The sequence below is a fragment of the Lynx rufus genome, unplaced genomic scaffold (genome assembly GCF_022079265.1).
Source record: "Lynx rufus isolate CCGP_SWC_20201006 ecotype Redwood Valley unplaced genomic scaffold, mLynRuf1.p SCAF_13, whole genome shotgun sequence".
Taxonomy (NCBI): Eukaryota; Metazoa; Chordata; class Mammalia; order Carnivora; family Felidae; genus Lynx; species Lynx rufus.
The window spans coordinates 34,032,585-34,058,656 of NW_025814827.1; the positions used below are offsets into that span (position 1 = coordinate 34,032,585).

General features: G+C 54.7%; 1 protein-coding gene across 8 annotated transcripts; it reads right to left on the minus strand.

Moving 5' to 3' along the window:
* Positions 1–1,881: 1,881 nt before the first annotated feature.
* On the minus strand, positions 1,882–25,322 carry BAHD1 (bromo adjacent homology domain containing 1). 8 transcript variants are annotated; one of them, XM_047075314.1, is made up of 9 exons: positions 25,161–25,242; positions 20,874–20,965; positions 11,790–11,873; positions 9,246–10,685; positions 7,046–7,428; positions 5,961–6,120; positions 5,474–5,550; positions 4,585–4,685; positions 1,882–4,111 (listed from the first exon to the last, which is right to left on the minus strand). In XM_047075314.1, the coding sequence occupies exons 4-9, from the start codon at positions 10,669–10,671 to the stop codon at positions 3,922–3,924; spliced, it is 2,337 nt and encodes a 778-aa protein (XP_046931270.1). In that variant the 5' UTR covers positions 10,672–10,685; positions 11,790–11,873; positions 20,874–20,965; positions 25,161–25,242; the 3' UTR covers positions 1,882–3,921. The 8 variants fall into 8 exon arrangements, with proteins under 8 accessions (XP_046931270.1, XP_046931277.1, XP_046931273.1 ...); XM_047075321.1 differs by lacking the exon at positions 20,874–20,965 and having other exon boundaries at positions 25,161–25,322; XM_047075317.1 differs by lacking the exon at positions 11,790–11,873.
* Positions 25,323–26,072: the final 750 nt, after the last annotated feature.

The following is a 26,072-nucleotide window of genomic DNA, read 5'->3' on the forward strand; positions in this document are numbered from 1 at the left end:
TTCTCCCTGCCTGTCTGCCTTTCCCCAGACCTGAAGAAGTGGGAGGACTGGGACAATCTCTGATGAGGGGCCAGTTTGTGCATGGTGGTCACTAGTGTGACCAGACACATTTTGAAGGGTTAGGAGCTGGAGGCACAGAGCAGCAGCCTCCCTCACTGGAGCCAAACATGCCTCAGTGGCACCGGGCCGACCATGTGGGCTAGAAGGAGATATGGGAATGCCTAGGATAGCAGTGGCCAGCCTTTACCCACCAAACTGGGCACCTAGCTCAGGGCCCAGACTTCGTCCTGTTATGGACGTGTGGGGAGCCCGTGAAGCCCCAAAGGGGAGTAGTGATGTGATCAGAATCCACATTTCCACATTTACCAAGGCAGGTGCCTGCTCAGTGTATGGTATGCTCTCTTCCAGTTGTCACAATGGCCCCGGGAGGCAGGGACTACAGGCATTCCCACAGCACAGCTGAGGAAACAGGCTCAGGGGAGCTGAGACTCTATCAATCAGTCTGATTCTAAAACCTACACTCCTAATCGAGATTAATGAACCGCTGACACGGAATGGTTTGGAGGAAGCAGCTGACTCTAGGTCACAGTACTTAAGGGGTGAATGGAACAGGGGTAGAAGATGCCAGAGGCGTTGAGTTTAGTGGGAGAATGGAGGTACCACTGATCAGATGAATTCATAAGCATGAGGGGTTCTGGAGGATGAGACGAAGCTAAAGGGTTCATGGAAGGCCCTCAATCCCTAGCAATGTAACACAGGGGGAGGAATTGAAGCGTGGTGGCTTTTCAGCTCCTCGGGGTTAGGCTCCCAACATCTCACTGCCTGAGTGCTGAGTGCATCTCCGGGATGCACCATCCACTGACTTATAACTTTGTATCAAGTTCAGCCTTCACCGAACTCCTTGCTTCCAATACCAGTGAATGCAGATTTCTGATGTTGGGATTATTTTCTACTGGTTCGTTTATCTATTTTTGAACAATAAGCATCTTTTATACTTGAAGGAAAAAAAAAACCTTTGGAAAAGTTTTGATAATACGGCCACATATGCTCATTCCTCTGAAAAGTTTTCTGTGTTAGCAGTCACAGCAAAGCAGTCTGAGTACAGGGACAGCCACTTACTCTGGGGGAGTCCTTGGGCAAGGTACTTGTCTCCACACCAGTTTCCTATCTGTTAAATGATGGGACATTGTTCACCTCCTGAGACTCTTGTGAGAGAGCACACTGATGGCAGTGTCTGTGCCACTAATACCCTCTATCAAAATGCACCTGCCCAGATGTCCTCATCAAAATGAAGAGAGTAGGGCAGCTATGCTCTGTCCTATGGAACCCCCATGCCTCTGTTCCCATGCCTCGTAGGAACTCCCACGGTCACAGAGCTTGCCCCACACTAAGCAAGGATAACACTAAGGCTTTCGGGCTGGGGTGAACCAAGGTCCAGGCAGTCACAAACCCATGGCCTGTGATGTGACCTTCATTCCCTCAGCAAGGAGTGCCAGCTGCTAGATACTGAGGCCCTAGCGCAGTTTCTGTTGGCCAGTTCCTTATGCATATGACCCAAGGTGATGAGGTGGAATCTTCATCATGTACCAGTTCCCAGGTCACTGGCTAGGTGAAGGCTGGCAATCCAAGGACTTCACCTTGTCCAGTTGGTAGCTCTGACCACCATGATGTCAAGAAGTCAACCCCAAGTTCTCACTGCCTCTGTCTCCTTTCCTCGGTCTGCTTTCCTTCTACTTCCCTGCCCTTTTTGTTTATTGGCCTTAGTTAGCCCCTACACTGCAAGGGTTAAGAGGGACCCCCAACATAAAAAGTAGTGAGCCCGTCTGTATGCACACCCTCCCACCCCCACACAAAGATGACAGGACACACAGGAAACAATCCTTTTCTAAATCAATACAATTTTTCAAATTTATTTTTTTCTTAAAGAAGTACTTCTAATCTCTGTCAAAAGGGAGGTGAGGAAAGGTCCTCCCTCCCTTGTAAACACTGAAATACAGATCTGAGAAACCAGGGTCGACACACACAAAAAGTGCATTTTACAAAATATCAACTAAAATATATTTTACATGAATTATGCTTCCATTGAAATTCTACCAGCTGCATTTTCAGGTTCGAAAAAATATTTCGACATCTAAGAGATTTCAAAAGCATTTAAGTTCTGGGCAACAGACCCTGCCTCCTGGGAGGAGGGGCCTTGATCTCCTTTCCTGCTAGGTGAGGCTGGGCTCCTCAGCAGCAAGGGCTAAGCACCCTGGGAATGAGCAGGCTCCAAGGCTGGCTCTCCAAAGGCCCCATGGCCACTCTGCCAACCTCTCTTACTGCCCCACGCCTTCCTCCTGACAGCTTATTCAGTACAAGGGCACCCTAGCCCCTTCCCTTCAGGTTTGGGATTGGGCTTTCTGTATGGAAATTCACCTCTGAAGCCTCCAGGGCCCCCCTAAGCCCAGGGACCAACTGGGAGCAGCCTATAGCACAAGGCTGGGAGCGCCCACAGGATTTGCTTCTACCTCCCTCTCTAGACCCAGCTTGACTGTCCTCACCCAGTGTCACCTCCTTACATGCCGGGTCTGTGCCTGCCCCTTCCTAGGGGAGAAGAGGGAGTGCTGCCCTCCTTGGCTACTACCCCCAGGGGTGTGCCCTGTGTAAGTGCTCATAAGCAGGGCCCAAGCCACACTGTGCTCCCCTCCCCTCCCCTCCCCTCCCCACCATGCTCCTCTTTGGTACAAACAGGAAAGAACCAGGCTGCTTCAGCCCCCTCACAGACAGCCCCAGGGCCAGGGCCTAGTCCTGACTAGGACAAGAGGGGGCTCAGCCTCTAATCTACTCTGGGGAGCAGCATGAGGTGAGAACAGGGCCCCTGGGCAACAGGAACAAACTGAAAATGCAGGTCCTTAGCTCCTAGAGTGAGTGGCTGCAGCTCAGCAGGTCTGTGGACTGATACAGTGTTGATTCTCGCAGGGATGTAAATTAGTGCAATCTACAAAAGACTAGGGTAAGGGGTGGCAGGGCAAGGGGAGCCACAGCACTCCTTTGGTTTGATTTCAGGTGGGTGTGGCTTGAAGAGTCATGTATGAAGTTCTGCAAGAGGTTTCCTAGAACCTCCAAGTGTAAGGCAAGAGGAAAAGTCTTCAGTAAATCAGGTAGCAATTTTCCTTGCCCCCTGCCCCCCACCCCCTCCCAGCTCCCTTCTGCCCTCCCAGACATGATAAACCTCATGTTGACCAGTTAGCTTCTGGGAAGCCAGACCTGCTGGGTGGCCCTCACCAGGAGGCAGACAGGAAGCTGACTCCCACAAGTGGGCCACACCCATGACTATGTGCACTGGGTAACTTGTCCCAGCACCAGGGGCTACTGCAGGGGCAAAGGAGGAAGCCAGGGAAAGGCCCCGAGTCTAGAAAAAGCAAGTCCATGCTCTGGAAGCCAGACTCTGGCTCTCTATGCCTCAAAGGAAGGAACTAGCTGTGCTAAAATCTGGGAGAGCCTGGTCCCAGGCTGATGGGGAAGCAGCGGGTCACAGTGGGTGAGGTAAAGCTGGCTCCCACTCCCTCTTGAAGGGCCCAGGGGAGGCTAAAGAGCCTAGTGGGCCTTGTTCCTGAAAGACTCTCCCCTCCCCCAGGGCCCCATGCCCCTCAGGCTTGGCCCAGTCTCAGGGAAGACTGCTTCTTCAAGTCTCCACCCAGGCAACCATAGAGAGGTACCCTGGGCCAAGCTGAGGGCTGTGATGCTTTCCCTATACCCTGGCCTCCCCTTCCCTCCCAAGGGCCCAGTACCCATAGGGATCCCTGCCCTCCCCCCCAAGAGAACCACAGGCCAGCAACTTCAGGTCCCTGTGGCCCCTTAACCAAGTGCTGTGCTTCAAGCAGTACCCCCTGCCCCGAGCCCCACTTGCCCGTGGGCAGCCTCAGTGTGAGCCTGAGGAGGCTACTGAGGGTTCTTGAGGATGCGGCCATGGCGGAAGTCATAGACATGGCGGCAAAGAAACACCAGCTCAGGGTCCGTGTCCTCGGGCACTGTGCGGTGTGGCGGGGTGGAGTAGTCCGCAGAGGGGGGCACCAGTGCTGTCTTTCGGCTGGGGAGGCCCTCGCCTCGACGCTTGGCCATGGCACAGAATCTGCAGTGACACACCACCATCTGCTGTCTTTACCACAGCCACCTTTGCAGGAAGATCAATTTCTTCCCCACCCTGCCCAGAGAGCTGGGGCATCCCCTCCCACCCCCACAAGAGCTGGTGCTGCCTCCATCCCTGTCCCGGGGGCTATGCCCTCTCTGCCAACCGCCAGTCCATCTTCTCTGTCACTGGGGAAGCACATCTGCTGGGGCTTCCCTCCCAACACCTGCCAATTCTCCTCGATGGTTCTCTGAGAGCAGTACTGTAACCATCCTCAACTCTGCCTCAACCACTCTGTCTTAGAGGAAGAACAATTTTTGTTTCTTCTACAAACATCAGATGGTGGAAGGCTGTGAAGAAGAACATTCTGGGAGGTCAGGCCCAGTGAATGAGATCCCCTTGGGAATTTCAGCCCCCGAAACAGCCCTGGGGAGTCTGAGGGGAGAGGCTAGACAGAGGTGCAGGGTACCACCCACCTGCAGTACTCAGCAAAGGTCAGCACGTAGCACTTCTCCTCGATGCAGGCCACACTGTTCTGGTCCTGATGTCTCGATGCAAAGACTTCATTCTGCAAAGGCTCAAGGAGAGAGAGGAGGTTGTTGGTACCAGGATTGGAAGCACCTACCTCCAGTAGCAAGGTGGACATTAACTCTTCTCCTGGGACTTGTGACCTGAGATAACTCCAGCTAGTGCCCAGGAAGCCAGGGAGCATCTCTGGAATTCTGGCCTAACTGCTCCGCACCTAGTGCCCACCCCAAGGCACTCTTCCCTCCCTAGGTCCCTCCTACTCAGGAATAGCCAGGGGCCTGTTCCAGCACCGCCCCCCAGCCCATGTCATCAGCCTCCTGACCCCCAGCTCAAGGGAGGAGAGGGGAACTGGTGCCCATCTCCCCATGAGATGAAAAGTCCCAGCAAGGGAAACAAAGCGAAAGGGAGCTCAGACTGCGGGCGGAGTGACCACACCGATGGCACTATCTCTCCTGGCACACAGCTGGGTAAAGTGCCCAAGAGTGTCTGGAGTCTCTTGTCTCCTCCCTCTCATGCCACAGACGGTATCAAAGGGGGCCAGGTGTGCAGTTCCACCTCCCCTTTCCTGCTGCCAGGAGGACACATCTACTTGCTCCCATTCTGGCATGCCCTTGGGGGCTTCCCTTCCTGTTCCCCTTTTAAGACAAAAGTTACTGTTCCCTTTAAAACATGAATTGGATCAGTGTTGGGAAAAGAGGCTAAAACCCAGGCCCTTCCATGGCATCCAAGGCGACGATCACGCGACTGCCCATGGCTGCCTCCCAACCATGTTCTTGGTGCCGCATTTTCTCCCTCTGCCACCCCTGCCCTCCCCAACACACCTGCCAGGCAGCTCACCTCGTGCATGCTGGGACTGCGGCCTCCCTGTAAGTGCTCTGGTCTGTAATACCACAAGAGGCTCATCATCAGCTCTCCTAGGGGGACAAGAGAAGCAGTCATGGCTTGAGCTGGCAACCCCAGAGTTACTTAGACAGGCAGGAAGGCTGGCCACCTGCCCTGCAGTCTCATCCAACTTCAACGCCTGGGCCAATCCTGCAGGCTCCAGCCACCCATATCCCCTGCCTCAGGCCAAGCCTGGCAGCTCAGTGGCCTGGAATGCTGTCAGGCATGGAGGAAGAAGGGGGAAAAGGCACTGACAGGTGAGGGGGGGGGGGGGACAGGTGCCTAGCCCTCGGTGGCGGGAAAGGTTAAAGAGCTGATCCAACCCAAACCACAAGGCCATCTGCAACCCTCAGCAGCAGACAGATGCCGCTGAGTGGAAGGCAGACTCTGTGCCAAGAACATGAGGAGACTAGTAGCAGGTCAGACTCCAGGCAGGGGGTACCTGATTCAGGGTTCTCCCAGAGGGCAGAGATCTTGGCCACATAAGGTGTGGATGTCTTTCGTGGGCCTGACTTGAGGAGGACAGTGTCCCGGACCCGGATGGTCTCTCCGTGCCGCTCCACTGCCTGGTAGCTCTTTCGGATGGCTGGTTCTGGTTCATCCTAAGCAAGAAATCAATGACACAAACAGGCTCGTGGGGGCCACATTCAGAGTGAGGAGGGGGAAGGGAGGGAGCGAAAGACATTCTCTTTGTGCTTTCCTCAGGGCAGTCAAACCACTGAGGATGGGAAGCTGTAAAAGCAGCTTGCACAGTGGCCTCTTCTCCCTAAGCCTGGCTCTCAGGAGCAGGATGCAGATGGGAGATCCCTACGGCTGGAGAAAGAAAGAAAAATAGGAATAGGGCTAGGAAAGTGGCCTAAAGCTTCTGACGCTGTGCTATGAACCACACCCCAAGAGCTGGCTCTCTTGCTCCAAGCCCACACCACTGGCAAAGTCCTCAAACTTCCTATCGGGGCAGTATGGGTTTGACCCATAAGCCCTTAAGTGGGGTAGCCCTGGGCAAATTAGTCTGCTGCCATGCCTCAGTTTCCTCATCTGTGAGATGGGGATAATTACAGGAACACGGGATATGTACCTCCCAGGGTAGTAGTGAGGAATAATGCGGTATTTACTTTCTGCCACCCAGAAAGTACTCAGTAAAGTTTAGTCAAGCGTTTTCATCATCTGCATCTCCAACGTTCCTGGCATCACACTCATTTTCTCTGCCTATCCCAACGATCCCTATGCATACTCATCCAAGAAGCCTCCATGAAAGTCCTCCATTTTATAATCCAGGATAGAAGGGACAGTATGATCAAGGATGAGCTGTGAAGCCACTTCAGATGGGTTCCCTGAAAGTCGGCGACAGAAATGGAGGCCAACAGCTCTGACTGTATGTCCCCGGAGCTCCTCAAGGCACATGGTACAGGATCGGAGGGGCTAGGGAAGGAGGCCGGGCCAGCATGACTGGTTCCAACCCACCTCAGAGCGGGTCCTGTCCCCACTGGCCCCTTCCCTCCTCCCCATCGGCTAACAGCTGGCACTCACCAAGACATAGACCGCCTTCTCACAGGCAGCCCCAACGGGAACCCAGCCGTTAGTGCGGCGGCGGCGGCGGCGGCGTGGGCGTGGGCGCTGGACGCGCGGTTGCTTGGGGTGGCTGGGCCTGCAGGCAGCCTTGCTTCTCGCAGTGTGCCTACAGCTGGAGCCTGTGCGCAGACCTGACTTGGAGCCGCTAGGAGGCTTGGCGCTCTGAGGGCACGCACGGGCTACCGTCTGGGGCTCCGAGGTGGGTGTCTGAAGATGGGGGACGGGCTCCGCTGCAGGTGGCACACTGGGCACAGGGCATCCCAGGAGGGGGTGGGCAGGTGAGGCAGGGTGGCCGGCTTCCGGGAGAGGAAATTCCAGCTGGCCTAGGGACCTGCAGCCTTCTGGGGAAAAGAAGAGAGGGGTTAGGACAGGTAAGGACAAGCAGTAACAATCCCTCTGGCCCCCCTGCTTTCAGAGCCTACTGTCTTAATTCGGAGTGTGTACCCAAGGGTCCCTGAGGTGCAAGTGGAGTCAGGGGCCTCTGAGGTAGACTGTCAGAGTGACTGGCCAAGGGTGCTTCTTGACCTTGGAGACCGGCCCACAGCTATCTCCCCCTTCTAGCCTGCAAGAAGGGCAGGTAATGGGAACACAGTCTCTAGCTCTGACTTATTCTTCTCCGGGGCTTCCAAAGTGCTAAGGAGCAGGGGAGTGGGTGTCAGCCCAGGATGTCAACCCCAGGCCTGCCACTCACCGACTGTATGACCGCAGGCAAGTCATGCTACCTCTCAGTGCCTTGCAATAGAAGCAGGAATGGCAAATATCATATAGAGTGTCCCAGGCGTTTTTCTTATCAACGTATTAACTCATCTCATCCTTACATCCTTACATCAACCCTAGGAGGTAAGTACCACTGCCACCATTCTAAATTAAGGAAACCGAGACACAAGCAGTTACTGGCTTGTCCCACGGTCACGTGTCTAAGGAAGTGGGGGAGAACATTTCACCCTAGGCAGTCTGGCTTCAGAATCTGTACTCAATTACATGCCATGTGGCCTCCCGTATATAAAGTGCTTGGAACAATACCTGGCACGTGGTGCTTACTGGTGTTCCAGGGTAAGGGGGTAGGGTCTTGGGTCCCATGGTTTAGGGGTCTAGATTTGGGAGAATGGTACACAAAAGAAGGAAAAGCCCAAGAAGCAGCCTGATCTCATTTCTTAGTGCTCCAACTCACACCAAAACCTGAAACAACCAGTCGGGCCAGAGTCAACTGGTCTATAAAGTTGTTTTATAGACCCCTACAAGATGGGGTGTGGGGTAGTAGCAACGAGAGCCCTGGTAAGGCCCAGCCTCTCATTTCATCAGCAGCAGGGTAGACTCGCTAGACAGGATGGCTCTGGTCACCTCATTTCCACCCAGGAGCCAGGGACAGAGCCTGGAGAAGCATGTGAGGACATGCCTGCCAGTCTGGGGTAAGAGTGATCACCATGGGGGTGTCTCATTGGCTACAGCGCAAGCCTCCATGGTGTCTGGGCCTTGCTAGGAATGGGCCTTGCTAGGAAGGCAGACACCAAAGCCACGGACCCTGTCAGCACTCTGTCTGTGCCAGGGAACTCTGCTGGTCTATTCTCGGAGTGTGCCCCCTGTTAGCCCCCAGCAAGGCGATGCCAAGTCTGGGCACTACCTCTCTCTCAAGGCCTGTATGGCCAGGGCAAAGCAATCCTGCTGCGTCTGGCACCACCTATTGGGCCTGGTTACCCACCCTCCTTCCCATGAATGCTGAACTAGGCCAGCATGCAGATGGAATGGGCTCCTGGAAGGTAGAATTCTAGCTCTCCTCGAGGAAGGCAAAGGGACATAGGAACAACTTGGCAAAAGCACTAATTTCAATACCTAATTTGCTATTCAAGAGTCTGAGAATGGGTATCCTAATGGGGAGGAAGGGATGGCTCTCCCTGCCCCCTCCACCACCATGGTGCTACCTAACTACCTGGCCAAGAGATCTCCATACACAGGGGAGCCAGAGCAAAGAGCTAGACACAGGCCCCTTTTCTGGGAATACTCCTTGGCTTGGGGCATGAAACTAGGGAAGTCTTCCTTTTCCAAAGCCCCCTACCACCCATGTTGTAACTAGACCTCAAGGAACCCCACCCAATCCTTGGCCCACCCTCCCAGGACACTATCTGACTCCCTGGGACATCCCACACCTAAGAAGGCTTACCTGCTGCAAAAGGCATTTTGTAGGGGCAGCCGCCACAGGTGGTGCCAATATGGGTAAGAGACGGGGGCAACATTTCACAGATGCTGTAGCCATTCACTCCAGTGTCCTCGCTAAAGCAGTAGCGAGAGCCCCAGGGAGGGTGTTGGAAAGGGGTGCCCGCGGGCACTGAGCTCGGTGCCAAGAGGAGCCCCTCGTTAGGTGCAGCCACTGGGGACAACTTGCCCTCAGGAAGCATGGGGCAGGGGGAGTAGCCTCCACACTGCAGCCCATCTTGGCTGCAGTACAGGTAGAAGCTGCCTAGTGCAGGGAGCTCAGGCCTACCACACAGGCCACTGTAGTGGGCAGGGTTGCCAGGCATCGGCAGGGGGGACAGCTGGGGTGCAGGGAAAGAAGGCTGGTGCAGTTCCTGCTTGGGGGCAGGTGACTCCTCGCCTGGGCGCCCAGGCTCCGGCTTCAAGGCTGCCTGCCCACCCATCAGCAGGGGCAGGTGGGGGCGCAGCCCCAAGGGGCTCTCCAGAGCCTTGCTCAGGGGCTGGTAAGGTGGCTGGCTGGCTGGCCCACGAGGGGTGGCAGATGGCCATGGCTCCTCGGGGTGCTTTTGCCAGCCGGGTGGACCTACGGCCTCCCCAGAGCCAAGCCCCTGACGGGCCTTGGGATAGTTCTTGCCATTGACTTTAGCCCACTTTGGCCTCGGAACCCTCAGTGCTGGTGGCTCTGTGGAGCGCCCATCTGCTTCTGGGTGGGCACGAGGTGGCCTCAAGGGTAGCTCCCGCTCCTGGCTCAGCTTTAGGAAGGCAGCTGCATTCAGGCTGGCCAATCTCTTGGGAGCTGGGTCACCATCTCGACGAGCACCCTCCTCAGGTGCTGGCTCTGGGGACAGGTCCCGACTTCCCCCTCCGAGGTCCTCTAGCCGGGGCCGCTTCTTGGAAGAGGACCAGCCCCCACTGGCCCGGTCACGGTCCCGACTGCGGTGAGGGTCTCCCCCTCGACTGCGACGAGTGCCGGCCAGGCTGCTGGCATCCTCCCGCTCCAGCAGCAGGTTATTGAGGGCCTCTGCATTGAGGGAGGCCAGGCGCCTCTTGCGGGGCTGGGCAAGGGCAGTGTCCTCACTGGATGGGGCTGGGCTGGGGGGCTTGGGCAGGTCAGGGGGCAGCTCATCAGCCTCATCTGCACTCCGCGGACCAGCCACATTCTCCAGGCGGGTCAACAGCACTTTGCAGGCCTTAGGCTTCTCAGGAACTAATGGGCGCTTACGAAGTGGGTAGTTCTTGCGGCGCCCTGTGAGGTGCCCTGGGCTCTCAGGCATGCCTGCTTCCACACTCTCCGCCCCCTGCTCCATATTGCTGCCTTCCATCTGCAGGGGCTCCCGGCGGCCAGTGGGGCCCGAACTCAGCATGGGAAGGGACTTCCTCCGCGTGTGTGTCATGGAGTACTTTCGATCTGCAGGGCAGAAGGCAGGCAATGAGAGAAGCCCACCTCGCCCTGCCCTGTCTGCCTCTCCTCTGCTGCAGCCCATCCAGCGCCACCCCCCGCCCCCAACCTTCCGTCATTCTGGCCTACACTCATCCCATCTACAGCCTGGCTTTTCCCAAGACCCCTCTTCCGGGGTGGGGGGGGGGGTCCAGTGGGATCAGGCTACCAACAGCTGTGCAAGGACTGGCTGCCCCACTCTTCTCTTAACCTAGGGTCCTTCTTTGAACTAAGCCCCTATGGAAGGATGCAGACCCTGGGATGAGAAGACAGAAAGTGCTGGGGGCAAAGTTCTCAGTCTATCTATTCTTCTCCCACTAGATACTCACTGCAGGTCAAGAAGAGGCTGTGAAGATGCCAAGCCAGGATAGGGGCTTGGATGGTGGGAGCCCATCTGTTCCTTTAAAAACATCACCAACCCTTCCCCCATCCTGGGGCTTCTGCGATTGGCCACAGGAGGATAAGGACATGGACAGTGGGGAGCTAAGGTGAGGAAGCTGCCTGCTGGACTGTGGAGGTAGCAAAGTCCAGCCTGTGGGGACACCCTGCCGGGCACATACAGCAGGAAAGCCATAACCTGCATTTTGCTGGAAAAGCCCCCTGAAGGGGAAGGCCTGGCCTTGAGGAGTCCATGGTCAGGGGAGGTCTGGGCCAGCCCTAGAAGCCAGACCCACCATGGTTCAGATTCTAGGGAAGGGCAGCCCAAACAGTGCCTGTGCCCAGAGAAGGGATGTCCATAAGGCAAGGGCCAGAATCCCTGGGTAGGAAACTCACGGAACACAAACTAGGCCTGTGGTATAGCTTTAAACCCTCACCAGCCACTAAGAGGGAAATGAAGTATCAAAGGAAAGAACTAACTCAGGGGATAAAATGGGCTGCCTTGCTAGTCCTGCCCTATTTCTCAGGTCTCCTTCCTGGTAGGCAAGAAGCTGGGCAGAGAAGAGGACTGGGGGTGGGGTGGAGTGGAGTGGGGGTAGCGGCAGAAAGCCCAAAGCCCCAGAGAGAAGATGCCCACTTGACCAGGCATCATCCCCTAACTTTACTTGGCAAATACTCCCCTTGCCCCCAACATACCTGGGGCAGCCTGGGCCCCCTCCTGAATGAGAGGCCAGAGCTGGGCTGTATCCTGGAAGCTGGCATGGCCAAGGCAATGGAGAACTGGCGGGTGGGGGGTGGGGGTGTCAGAGTCAGTGGTCAGAGACTAGTGTGCTGTTCACTCCTTACCTACTCCCCAAAGCAAAGCAAGGTGCTGCCAAATAAGGTGTCAGACAAGGCTCTGCCCTCTCTGGCACCCTGCAACCCCCTCCCCACCCAGCAAGCCCAGGCTTTCCAGCTTAATTTCCCCACTGCTATTGTTATTCATACTCACTCTCCCCAGAAGCTGGGAGCAGTCCCTGCTGGGCCAGGATTTAACCCTGAAAGTCCCAAGCCTGACAGCTCCCAGGAATTCCTGAGCCCTTCCCAGCTAGCTCCTTTGGCCTTGGGCCAGCGGCTGGGGTCACTGGGTACCTTTTCTCCTGACACATACTGCACTAGTTGAGAAAGAGTGCTCAGAAAATGAGGCTGAGGGCACCGTGGGTGTCCCTCGCCCTCAAGAAAGGACTCGGAAAACTGGAAAAGGGAGGCACTGTGCCAGGCATTGCTCTGGCCACGTGCGGGGACCTGCCACTGCCCAGAGACCAGGCCGGGACAAGGCAGAGTCACAGGAGACAAATCCATTCCTTCCTGAAGCACAGACAGGAGAGCTCCTTAAAAAATCCCAGGCATCTGCTAGGCTGCCTAAGACTTTTTCCTGCTTCTAATCAGGGTGACCACCCATCCCTGTTTGCTCAGCAGGCTTATTAGCAATGCCTCCTTTTACTCTCAAAAGCATCCCAATTGCTTAAGATCCACAGGCCCTTTTCTCAAATGCAGGGCACCCCTGTGCTGGAGGAGGCGCAGCAACAAGAAGCACATCTGTATTTCCTACGAAAGCCTAGGCCCAGCCCTTCCCCACCCCCAAAGGGCCTGGAGACAGGATTTGTGAACAGACCGCAGAGCTGAGCAAGAACCGAAGCCCCTCAACAGGCCCCAAGTTACCAGAGGAGTCCGGCCTGGGAATGGCTGGGGGCCAAGGCTGAGGTCACCTGGGCTTGTGGCCTTTAAGGACATGGACACCAAGTACAAAGCAAGTACAGGGCCAGATGGAAAAGAGAGGGTGCTCAGGGAGGTGCTTTCAAGCCTGGCAAACAAAAGAGCTCTTAGCTGAGAGGTGACTGGCCTGTCCCTTATTCCCCCCCATCCGCCCCCAGTTTGCTGGTGGACCAGCTGCAAGAGTGGACTCTGGGATACTTGCCTCCCTTCTCAACACGCAAAAGGTCCCAGCAGGTGAAGGTTCGGAGGGAGCCTTCCACTGTAGGGAGACTGGCCCCAGAACTTGGGGTTGCATTCCCTGTAGTATCGTACCCACTGTCCCCTGATCCCAGGAAGCCTCTAAATCACAGGATGCAAGTCACATTTCCAAATCAAGCATAAGAGCCTACTGCTAGCTTCCCTTGAATCCACCAAATCCCTCATCACCAGCAAAAGAACTCCTAGCTTTCCTGTGGTGCCTAAGGCAGCAATGTCACTCACTGTTCTGAGGAGAGGCTGGGGTCTCTGCTGCCTCCCTCGCTGCCCTCCAGTCTGAGGAGAGTGAGAGAATGAGTCATGCTTTGAAGCCAGACTTGTGAGAACTTCGGCTGCAGCTTTTCCCTGGGGTGGGGCTGGGTGGAGGGGGCTCCCAGCCTGCCAGGCCCCTCTAACCTGCAGGGGTGGCCCAGCTCAAAGGGGGGAAGAAAATCCTGGGAAAGCAGGAGGTGTGGCTCCCATTCCAGCTCTGCCAATGCTCCTGCTGTCCTGTCCTTACACACTAGCTCAACCAGAAACTTCCTACCACTGCAAAGAGACAAGGGTGCCTGGGTTCTCTCAGCACCACCCTTCTCTTTGGGAAGCCTTGTCCTCCCAGGCATACATGGTCTGGGCCCCCTTGAGAGAAGGTTCTTAGGAGGGACTCCCCAGGACACATTACTGCTCACCTAGACTGTGTCAAGCTAGCTCACACTGAAGAAGACCAGTCTGATCGTCCCTAGCCTGATTAGCCAACAGCCAGCTGCCATGAAGGACAGTGGCTGGCCGGTGTCCTCCATACCAAAGATCCAGCAAACCACAGGTTGAATCTAAAATCACAAGTGTATTCTAAAGACAGCAAACAGGCCATCACAGCCCCAGGCACTTTGGGTCACAAAACTGAGCTGAAGTGTCCATATCCTGTACCCCATGTCTGCTCAGGACTAGAAGTCAACTCTACAAAAGTAAAAAGGGAAGGAAGACTTGAGTCTTGCCCGCAAACTGCAGCAGCATCATGCACCACCCTCCACTCTCACAGGCAGAGCACACCCAAAGTGCCGTGTGCAAGGGAGGGTCAGAGGCCTGGAGGAATGTGGGCTGTGGGCACTGCTGAAGGGAAAACCAGTGTGTCAAGTCCAGATCACTCCTGCAAACGGAGGCTGCCCTTGGGCTCTCAGCTTTGGCCGCAGCTCTCCCCCCACCCTTACTTACCCAGCTTCTAGAGTATACACCCACCCCCATTCTTAGAGGTTCAGGACCCAGGACTCTGCCCCACTACCCTTCCTGAAATCTCTGCATTTTAAATTCTACTTTTCAGGCTTTTTGCTTTATTTTTAATAGGAGGAAAGTATGCAGGGGGGTCTTAGGCAACGGCAGACTAGCTGGTCACCTGGGTGAGGGTCAGGAAGGTTCCTGACCCAAGCCACCTCCCAACTCCGATTACACCTAAAGCTACACGGTTGGCACTGAATTAAGCACTTCCTTCCTTTGCGCTCTCTCGGAATAATTTCCACACTCCCCCAAAGGAATAACAGTTTTTCATGAGCACTGACTTTCCTGAATCTTCTATCAGAGAAGAAAAGCAGCAAGAGCACAAAGGCACGCTGCTGTTGGTTGAAATTTAGTTGGTGTTACTTCACGGAAAAACAGGTGAAGCTGCTGAAATTCTTATGATGAAGCCAGGTTAAGTTGAGTCTGGGGTCCCTCCAATCCCCCATGGCTGGTAAACTGGAAAGAACCAAACCTTCAAGCGAGGTGGACCTGGATTCGAATGTCAGCTCTGCCCCTGGTTAGCAACTTATTTAACTTCTCTGAACCTGATTTGTTCATCTAAAATGGATAAATCAAAAGGAATTTTAAGAATGGTGGTGAGGATGACACTAGTCTCTGTGCAGAAGCCTAGTAGGGTAGGAAGCAGGCAGACCAACTTCTCCCCCACCCTCCAGACCCACAGAGGAAGGCAGTGGCTCTTGGCTTGGGGGGCAGGTTCCCCACATCAGGAGCCCAGAGCTGTTGGGGCTGAGAGAGATCTGAAAACCTAGCCTACACCTGAACTCTGCTCTGCTTCTATTCTGCCAAAGACACCCAAGTGTCAACCCCAGGTAAAGATGGAGAGGCTATGGCAGGACTTGTGTGTGTGGGGTTCCATCTACCACACAGGGAGAGGACAGGGGCAGAAACTGTATCCCAACAAACCCTAAACAACAGCTCTGTGCCTCTGGGAAACACTCAACTGGATGGTGAAAAGCCCAGGGGATGGGGTCAGGGGGGCGTGCGTTTGCCAGCTTCCGCCATCTGACTGCTGCTTCAGCACGGACACCCAGAGACAGCAGAAGTGCCCGAGTCCCCGGGATGCTGCCCTGGAAGAGGAACCAGTGGCCTCGGCCACCACCGACTCCAACTCTCTAGTGCCTGTTTAGCTTCACCTGCTGTGGGCACCCAATTCACTCTGCAGTCAAGCTGATATCCTACAACCCTGGGCAGGAAGCACCCACCCCACCAGAGGGAATTGGCCTGACCCATCTGGCCATAGCTTGTTTTATAGACTGCCTTCAGGTCTAGTGGTCTAGTGGCCAGACCACCTGCTCCTCATACTTCACTGTGGAGGCTCCCAGGAACTCAGAAAGGTGGGAGCAGCTGTACAGTGAAGGTTCACACCCATCACGCATTGGGTCTGGTATCTCAGCCAACCCAGCCTGGCATCCGGGTCCCATCTTTGGCTACTTCTGTCTACCCGGACCATCCCAGCAAGAGGGCCCAGGCATACAGGCCCAGAGCAGCACCCAAGTGCCCAGAACCCCCACTTACTTCTGGCTCCAGACGCAAAGCTGGACACCAGCCTCTTGTAACTGTAAAGGAACACAAATCTCAGTGGGGAGTTTTGACTCAAACTATAAAGTGGACTCTTCGATTTTATATGAGAATTACAATTACATTCATGAATATAGTTAACAGTACAGATGGTGGAATCTCCTCAGTAGAAAATGCCAGGGCCCTCATTGTGGGACAAGGCCCTTCTTTTAGTGGGGGCTGAGAGTGAGAGAGAGAGTGTACCCCTAGGGTCCAGAAATCAACATACACACATGGACAACTGCACTACGACAGTGGGCAGAGAGCACTGTATTTTAGTCACACCATGGTGCTCTGCTTTAAGAAATTCTAACCTGACAAATTAGAAGGCAATCACATGCAATACAAAACTGGTCTTTAGAGGGTTTCCTTAAAGGCACACGCACCTACTTCGGGTGATCTGCTCTCTCTAGCTTCTTCCTAGTGCACAGCTTCTCTGTGCACAAAGTAGACCTGTAGCTGCAGGAGCCATTCCCGCTAAGCCAGAGCACCTGCTACTCATTCCAAGGCACATGGCATCTCTTGTTACCTTTGCTCATTCAGCCAACATCTGCTGACCTCCCACCATGGCTCAACACAGCAAATGTGACACCTGCAGGGGCTAGAAGCCACTTCATACTGCTGCTAATCCTAAGTGCGCTTGGTCCACAGCCTGAACTCTGAGCCTTGGTTTCCTTGTCTACACAGCAAAGTTGTTATGAGGATCAAGTTGAATGAGCACGTGTGTCAAGTGCCTAGCAGAATACCTGGTATAAGTCAGGTGCACAACACAAGCTCGTTCTTTTTCCCTGCGTGTCAAGTATTAGGCTAAATGCTGAAGAAAAATGCAAAAAAGACTATGAAACTGGAGCGTGGGCTGGTAGGAAGAAAGAGGACAAGCGAGTGTGACAAGGATTGTAACACGGTGCTTAGAGTTTGATGTGGAGAGCTATGGCTCCACGGTAGCCTCACTAAGTGAAATATGCGCCAGGTCTTCGTTTACAGACACTGACTGAGGGCCTGTTTCATGCGCGGTGTACTGAGGAAAAAACAACCTGAGAAATGTGCTTCATCAATGCTTGGATGTAGGAAGGAGCGACGGACAAAAACTGAAGTCTTGAGGCAGGAGACAGATTAAAGTATTCCCAGACTCACCCTTATTAGCTCCATGTAGGATTACTCCAGCCTGGGGGACAAGAGAGTTCCAGGCTAAGGCTCCCTCAGACTCTCCCAACCAGACTCCACAGTGCCCAGGCTGGGCCAGCAGCAGATCTATTCCTGCAGCAGGATCCATTCACTCTGGGCAGTTAAAAGTGTGGGAGAAATAAAACAGAAAGATACAGGGCGCCCCAAACCTCAGCAACAGGTCCTCAGCAGAACTGAGAGGAAATGTCTTGCTACTGACACACAATTCTTCAAAAAACACGACAATATCTCACGAGTCTGCTCTGGGCACCTGCCCAGAAGGGCAAAGGATATGTGTCGGTTCAACCACCAGGACACTCCAGGAACCAACAACTTAGATTTCTAAAGCGGCTTGCCAAGACTGGAGGTGCTATCTCTTGTCCTGAACAGAAGCAGCTGGCTGGCCAGGCCAAGCTGGGAGCTCTGCCCTCAGCCTCCCCAGCAGAGTGCTAACCTTCTGAATGAGCCAGCCATGAAGAACGAGACCCAAGACCAGGCCTTCCCAACACTCCACCAGCACAAGCAGAACCACAAGTCCAACCCTACCAGAGTTACAGGCACCCCACACAAATACCTCAGACATGACTAATTAACTAAGTGATTAGGGCCACCCTCATTAGGATGCAAGCTCTATGGGGACAGGTGGGCTCTGCCTGCCTTACCACTAAATCTCACCCACAGGGCTTAATAAAAGCTTGTTGAGTGAACAAAGATCTGGCCACCTACCTGCTCCACCACATTTAAAACATTTCTACCCTAGACTGATGGCATCACTTGGAGCCCAGGACAGGAAACTCTGACCCCCTAATTCTCTCCCATCCCCAGGACTGTGCCTCTTCAGCGTAATCAACAGTTCAACAGGGCTACTTTAGGAAATCTCTCGTATTTACACAGCACAATGCTCTTTCACTACTATCCTTTTCCTTCTCTCTCCCAAATAGCCCAGCTATACCTCAGGAATATATTCCGCTCACTCCACTTCTTACCATAAACCGTTAAGCAAGCAAGGGTGGCACACTCTAGTATAGAGGCACACTTGTATTAAGACAAAGAACGCCACAGATATTAAGGTGAACTCAGCAGCGAAGAACCAGAGTTAGCATTATCAGTCCCCAAATCACCGAAGTGTGCAGTGTAGGGAATTCTCAATTCAGCACAGAGGCTTCTAGTCTAACAGGATGGCTGATGTTTGTCAAGCACTCACTACCCACCCTCCACTCTCCGCAGGTACCATTCACTCTCACTTATCCTCACAACCGCCTCATGAGGTGGTTGCTATCATCTCTTCCTAACAAGGAGAGAACAGGTAGAGAGGGTAAAAGAACTCGCCCACACTCCTGTGCTGTCAGTGCTAGAGGCAGGGCATCTAGGGTCAGTCCCCCAAAGCCCACAGCCCCACTGCAATACAGGACAACTGTGGGCTCACAGACCAACATTCAAGATCAACTTGTACATTCAATTTTGTTTTTCTGTGTTGTTTTAAATTATTAGTAATAGCATCTTATTTATTTTTCCTAATTTTTCACCACAAAGGAACTAAAGATGTACTCCAATTAAATGGCATTGGTGGGCTGGCCAGAGAACATAAACATAATTTTACAAATTGTTTCTACAGCAAAGTCTGCTCAAAATCCCCAGTCAACTCTTATATGCACTTTGGAAAGAAATCCATTTTATATCCCAGAAAGGGGTGAGGGCTTCAAAGATACGTCGTCTTGATTTTACAATAAATCCAGAAATGAAGGCTACAGACTTCCCCCACGGATCTCACCACATCGCTTGAACCAGATGGAATCTTCCTCCAGTCTGAACTGCAATCAAGACTGCAATTTGGTCATCACACTCCAAACAGCAATCTTAATATTCAAAGATGTGTCAGCTACCCCTTGGCTACCTCCCTGTGGGCTGAGTAAATCTAAGTCCTTTCAATGTTCTCTGGAGATCATCTCTTACAGTCGTTTCACCCACTTTATAATTCTTTTCTACATTGTCCGATCTGTGTGAACCCCTCCAGGCACGTGGCAGGGGACGCCCCTCACTTCTCGATGAGGGCCTGCCGACTTTGACTATAGTAGGAATGTGACTCCATCTTCCCTCCTGACATACCTGTCAGGGTATCCTGGCATCAAAATGGACCCTAATTTCTTTCCCATGATTTCTTCCAAGATCTTCTAAACCCTAACAATTCACCTCTGTTCAACCACCTGGCCAAATGAGAATGTGATTAACAATCTCCTCTCCACTCCCATTTTAGACAGGTAGGCTATAGCCGGAGACGGGCCTAAGTGTGGGCCACCCCTCTCCTCTGCAGGAAACTGAAGGAGCTCCGTGGGGGTTCCAGATTGAAGGGAAGTAGGAGCAGCCATCACCACTCCAGGTGAGATCTTGGGGTCACAAAAGGTGGAAAGCATACCAGGTCCCTCCTCCTTAACTAAGGATGGAGGGGAGGTGGACAAAGCTCCCACCCCAACCCCCACCCCCTGTTCCACCACAAGCCACTGGAAAAGGAAACTAATGAGAAAAAAGACATAGACACCAAGTTCCTGCCTGGCATCGATCCTGTTAACTAAGAGTCACTTATTTTTCGTTCAGGTAACTCAGTCACGGTGCCTTGGAAAACAAATTCCCATTTCAAATCTCAGAAAGGCTCAGAGACAAACCCATTCTTTTATTCCTGGTGGATCAGGCCTGCAGGATCTCAAGGACAACATTTTTGTTTTTGTTTTTTGTAGGATGCTGAGTCAGGTGAATAACCAACCAACCTCTGCAGGTGTTTCCCGCTGGGAAAAATGGAATCTGGCTGAAAATCCTTCCCAGGACACAATACAAAGTCTCGAGCAGGACTCTGCCCTGAGGCCTGCTCACCAAACCCACAGTCCTCTGGTTGTGAGCTTCTACACCACCCCGCCTAGGGCACCGATCCCCCCACTGGAACCCCAGGGCCTGCTGCTGCTACTCAGCTCTGCAAAGCCAAGGGGGAGAGGGAACTCAGTGGAGCTGAGGGGGCTTGTCCGGCCATCTGGACAGGCCCCTGCAGCCTCGACTGCTGCTGTTCCTCCTCCTCCTCCTCCTCCTCCCTGTTAGCCGGGTTACTGCTCATTAGTGGTAGTACCAGGAGGTGGGCAAGGGACACGTAAAGGAGCTGAAATTCAAACCAGCCCATTTCATTCCAGTTAGGTGCCTCCCATAAAACCAGGCAGGATTTCATCATCCAAGTTCTCCCTGTCCCCTGTCCTGAGGAGGTCGAAAGAGCCCAAACTTTGAGGAGCTGCAGAATCTCAGGACCCCAGGCGTCAGGAGCCTAGGTTTCTAATCTTCGTGAGCTGTTGACTATTCTCTGTATTTTCTGTCTTGTCACGGTTAACAGACCCTCTAGCCGTGAGCTGACCCACAGAGTCAAGGCCCTGGACCTACAGAGCAGGAGTGCATGCTGGGGCTGCCCTTAGTATCGAAGCACTCTCCTTGTCCCTCCAAAGTCCCCGGCATAATGGCAAGTTCACAAAGGAAGTGAGTCTTGCCAGACTGTGCTAGCGAATTCCCATAAATACTTGGGCCAGGGTAGTACTGCTTATGTAAAATGCTTCCCCATTGAGAGATGCTGCTTTATTTACATTCTTCACAACCCATTCATAAAAAGGAGGCCCTTTAATGTTGGGGCTGTTCGTATAATGCTCCATAAACCCGGCAGCTTCGGCTGGCAGCCTTAGTTCAACACAGGCTACTTCTCAACTCCAGAGACTTTTTTCCCTTAAGATTTTTTTTTCTTTAATGACTCACCTTGCGACAGGGCGCTGAGGCCAGATGTTGCCGGAATAAGGCCAAGAGGAATAAGGACAGATAAAATGAAAACACACAAGTCCTCCTGAATGCTAGGACAGAGAGGTGGGGAGAGATGAAAATCAATAAATTGAAAATCCCCATACAACTTCAATGTGAAGTATGTATTTTGGGAAGTTGAATTCCTTCCAGGTTTACTGAAACTGCCTTTAGGGATGTCAAAAGGGTCCCCGACTTATACCTCTACATACCAGACGTGGTGTGGAGGAATTTTTTTTTTTAACCCCGAAACAAAAGAAAGATGAAGGCTCATTCTGGCTTTTAACTTGCATTACGGATGAATAAAAAACAGTAATTTTCTCTGCTTCTTCACAGACATGTTCCAGGGGCTGCTGGATCCAAGAGGGGCACAACTGGCTCAAGGTAATGAAACTCAGACAAACCCCAGAAAGAGAAGAAGGACTGTGCTCTAGGATGCACAGCAAAACAGCCTGAGCAGCTGAGGAGAGAGCCCAGGAAATGCATTCTGAGGTAGCTTGTCTTCCGCTATAGTAGAAGCAAGGAAGAGAGAAGTAGTAGGGATTTTTTTTAATTGACGGGGAGCGGTCTGCATTGCCATGGCAACTGTGAGGGGTGGCCTTCCCGCTTGGAAGGGAAATGCTGGTCCATTAATCATCAAACTGGGGCACAAAAGGGAGGTTTGGGGGAAAGGGGATGGATGCACAATTTATTTTTTCACTGTCTAGACTCAAACCAGTCACCAGCCCTCTTTCACATTTCCCCCATGGTCCAAGGTTTGATGGTAAACAAAATCGGAAGTTCCAAGAGAGCTGGGATCCTAGCTTTCCCTTCTGATGGGTCCAGTGTGGGGCTGATCACGCCTCCATGTCAGTGATAATCACCTCTTCCAATGCCAGTCCCCAAAGTCCTGTCCACGGGCCAGACCAGGAATCTTTTTCTTTTCTGTTCTCAAAACCGTGTTTTCTCCCTCATTTACACCCAGGATTGAGAAGAGATAAAACATATGGATTCATTTAGCATGGACAACAAGGAAAATTGCATAAGAGCAGCAAAGCCGGGTGGAGAGAATGGCCTGGTGGGGTAGGAGGAAAACAGGATTCCAGCCCTTTTCCAATTCATGTCTATATGGTGTCATGTGAGCAATCCATAGGACAGACTCTCCACCAGCTGGAATATCAGAAACAACAGCTAAGTTTCGTTTGTTCCCCACGCTAAAGCAACCCCAACCCCAGTGTGCCCTATGTGTGTGCTTTTGACAGAAAATATTGGAAACCACCAAGGACTCCATACTGAGCATTTCTTAGGAAGAAGGGAAGGTTTCCCCTGTTCCCAATCAACTAAGCAGCCAATTGCATTTATTTATTTATTCAACAAAACAACACACACTGCACTATACTAGAAATCCTGAAATATTCTCTCTCTCTCTCTCTCTCTCTCACACACACACACACAGATTTAACACTCATACTGTCCCTTGTCTTAATAAACTTCCAACTTACAAAACCACTCAAGAAGACACCATGTTATAAAATTCAGGGTCACAATCCCAGAGGCAAGCAATGTTGGCCTGGAGTGGCCTGACAGCAAAACAAAGATGAGTAGGGTTCAGGTGGGAAGAGAGGAAGGCAAAAGGCTCCTCGCTAGGGACTACTGGAGAGAACAGCAGACGGAAAGATGCAGGGAGATAGCTGTGTCCAGCATCAGGGGAGAGCCGTAGAGGACATGTCTAGGGTCAGACTGCAGGAAAAGGAGAGCCACTCAAAGTGTGTGAACAGGGGAGTGACATGGGGGAAGGAGTGCTTTAGGAAGAAGGCTCTAGCAGCTGTGTACAGACTGGATCAGAAGGGCCACAGGAAGCAGGAGGGAAAAGGGGGCCATGACAACATAGGCCTGACATGGGGACAGCAGAACAACAGGAAGAAAAGGGAGATACAAAAAACAAAGAAAGTCTTAACTGGAGTAGACTCTCCAGAGCAAACCCTCCTAAACACCTGAGCTGTCTGACTTGAGTCTGCTGCCAGGCAAGAAGAGCCTGTCAAAGAGGGAAACACTGTTTTGGTAATTTCCCTTTACGTCCCAGTGGCCAGACCAGCTCACCCCCTTCTGACTGCTACCAAAAGAAATCACATACCGTGTGGCCCTAGGGGAGGCAAGAAGGCCTTGAAATTCTTCACCATTCTCTGAATCTTAGACGTACAATTACATCCTCTCAGAATAAACTTTAGTCTCTTGCATGAGGTAATACCTCCCTTTCCCACAAGCCTCAACTCCACTCAGGCTGGGGTTTAGACCCTTCTGAGGAGGGGGCCAGAGGGCGACCATGAATTAACTCCATGTCCATACTAAGCAAGGCTGACATGCAGCCTTCCCAGGATTATAGCCAACCACAGCTAGGAGCAGCTCCTAATCAACAGCCACCTGAGGTGGGACTTGAACCCAGAAACTCAGCAAAAGCAGACATTCAAAACAGTCTCAGCCTGTCTTTGTGATCACAACTCTTCAAAGAGGTACAGGGTCCCATGGGGAGCCCAGGAATTCTGAGTGGGTTTTTAGAAATGGAAAACAGCATCGAGCTTAGAGCAGATCACTGGTGGGGACAGATGCACTCAGTAGCTTAAGCCACTGGTTCCCAAGTGTCCTCTAGCTAGCCAAGGACAGTGGTGTCCCTCCAGGACATGTGCTCCCTCTAGGGTCCTTTTCTCCGTTTTTCAAAAGACATGGGAGTGGAGATGGTGCTGGGAAAGTCTCTCAGGTGGCATAAAGGAAAAAGACTGGAAACCTTTTCATTTAATCATTAAATTCCTGCCTGGATTTATAAACTCCAGCTACTCATTTCCCTTTGTGGGTACCTTCCTAGCTAAAGAAAAGTGCTGAAAACAATTGTGGATGGGTTGCTGGAGAACACTGGGGGGGGGGGGGGGAGCATCTCCTAGTCTCCAATCCAATTGGTCTTCTGCCCTAAGACTGTCGACAATAGACGACTAGAAGATATCCCAGGTGGGACTAAACCTCTGTCCATGGAGCAGACACTGCTTGCTGAAACCCCTCGTTCCTGGCAGGGTCTAGAGTGGCTCACCAGACTGTCGCCTTGGAGTCTACCAACCCGGTCGTCACCAGCCAAGGCCCACCTTGTGCACCCCACCTCTGCCCCTCTGCTTCGGCCGGGTCGACCCCACTCTTCCCAGAACCAGGAGGCGATCGGCGGCTGGAGTGGTGAGCCACTGCCGCAGCTTCTCCCGGCGGGCACCCCGGGCCCCGTCGCCCGCCTCTGGGGGTGGGTGGCTCGGACCTGTTCCCCTCCCCGACGCCACCACCTGCGCCCGCTCAGGCGCCGCCTTTGTCCGGCGCTTCACCGCGGAGCGGGCCCCTCGGGCCCGACCTGACCTGGCCCCCGGCCCCAGAGAAGAGGCGGCGAGGCGGGCAGGGCCAGACCAGGCCCGGCCGCGAGCACGGGGTCCCGCTGTCACTTGGAGGCGGTCTGACAACTTCGATCCCCCCGCCCCACCTCGGACTCGGCCGCCGCTCCGCAAGGTCTCCGCCGGGCCTCCCGCGGCCCACACTCGCTCCTCGAACCGGTTCCCTTCCGTCTTCGGCGCCTCCCTTCCTCCCGGCACGATAGGGTCGGGTCTACACTACCCCCCGCCCCGGTGTGGCCCCCATCCCCAGCCCCCCATCCAGCAACAACCGGTCACCTCCCAGCGCGGGAGGGCGCCCCCCACCCTGAGCGGGCGATCCCGCGGCGCCGCCCCCGGCCGCGGCCCCTTGCCTCGGGGACCGCGATGGGGGAGGGGGCGCGGCGGGAGGGGGTGCCGGGGGCCTTGCCGCCCGCGCACTCGGAGGCGAGCCCGCTCCACCGCGGCGAGGAAACGACCGGCGTCCTCCCGCCCTCCGCGGCCCGGGACGCCCGCGCCGCCGCCGCCCGGCCGAGCTGCCACCCTGCGGCCGCCACCCACCCCGCCCCCAGCCTGAGTGGCGGGCGGCCCCCGGGGGCTGTCACCTCGAGGCGCGCTGCGCTCCCCGATGGCGGGACCGTGGCGCCGGACCCGGGGGAGGGAGGCGGCGCGAGCAAGCGGGCGGCCGCACCTGCTTCGCGTCGTCCGTCCGTCCGTCCCTTCCCGGGCTGGCGGGGGCGGCGGCGCGGCGCGCTCGGTGGGGCGCGCTGACGGGCGGCCGGTCCTCTCCCCTTCACTCGTTGCCTCCCTAGCTCGCTCCCTCTCGCCCGCTCGTCCCTTTTCCCTCCCTCCTCGACCCCGGCCCCTAGCTCACCCGGACAGCGGCGCGGACGGCGCGGCTCTGGGCGCCCGCAGGCCCCAGCCGGGCTGGAATCCGGCGGCTGGAACCCCCCGGGGGCGCTCAATTCCCGGGCTCCACGCTGCTGCGTCAGCGCCTCCTCCTGGGGGCCGGGGCCGGGCGGGCGGAGCGGGGGCCGCGGCCGGGCGGGGCCGTCGGAGGGGCGGGAGCGCCTGGCCGGGGCGGGCGGACGGCGGGGGCCGGACGGGCGGGGCAGGCGGCCGGACGGGCGAGCGGCGGGGGCCGGGCTCCGGGATCCGCTACGCCGCTCGCGGTTCCCCCACAAACTCCCCGAGAGCGGAGCCTCCGCCGCCCTCCTTCCTGCTTCCTCGTCCCCAGCCAATCAGCGGCGCGCCCCTCGGCCAGCTCCGCCAATCAGCCGCCCCGCCCTGCGCTGGCCCCGCCAGCCAATCCGGCCCTCGGCTCCCCCTCCCGGTCTCCGACCAATCAGAACCGTGGGTCGGTCGTCCCAACGCAGGGGGCAGCACGAGGCGGCCGGGGGAGGCGGTGCGGGGAGTGGTGGGGCCTGGGGGGAGGGGTACGGTGCCAAGGGTGGTGGCGGGGGGTGGTTTTCTTTGCCGGCTTCTTGGATTTTTTCTTCGGCTGCAGAGCCTGAACCGGTATCCCATGGTGACCCGACCCAGGAGCCCCAGTCCCCCAGCTGCTACCCCATCCCCCGAGAAATCTTATCTCGCCCCCGCCCTGGCCGTCACCCCTCTACATCCCCTTTCCCCCTTCTCCTCCCTAGCACACACTGTAGAAAACTGCGGACCGAGAAGCACCCCACCCTCGCCAGCGGCTGCTGCCCCCCGGGCAAAGCCTCGGGAAGACCAGCCGAAAAATCAAGCGAGGACAACCCCCCTTTCCTGCAGAAAGGGCCCCAGACTC

Bases quoted from the DNA above. Each gene is read 5' to 3' on its own strand.
- BAHD1 (XM_047075321.1), bottom strand. From the start codon at position 10,671: ATGACACACACGCGGAGGAAGTCCCTTCCCATGCTGAGTTCGGGCCCC. The intron at 6,121-7,045 runs GTGAGTGCCAGC...TTTCTTGCTTAG, and splicing joins AGAAGGCGGTCTATGTCTTG to GATGAACCAGAACCAGCCAT. The intron at 4,686-5,473 runs GTGAGCTGCCTG...TCTCTCCTTGAG, and splicing joins GCAGTCCCAGCATGCACGAG to CCTTTGCAGAATGAAGTCTT.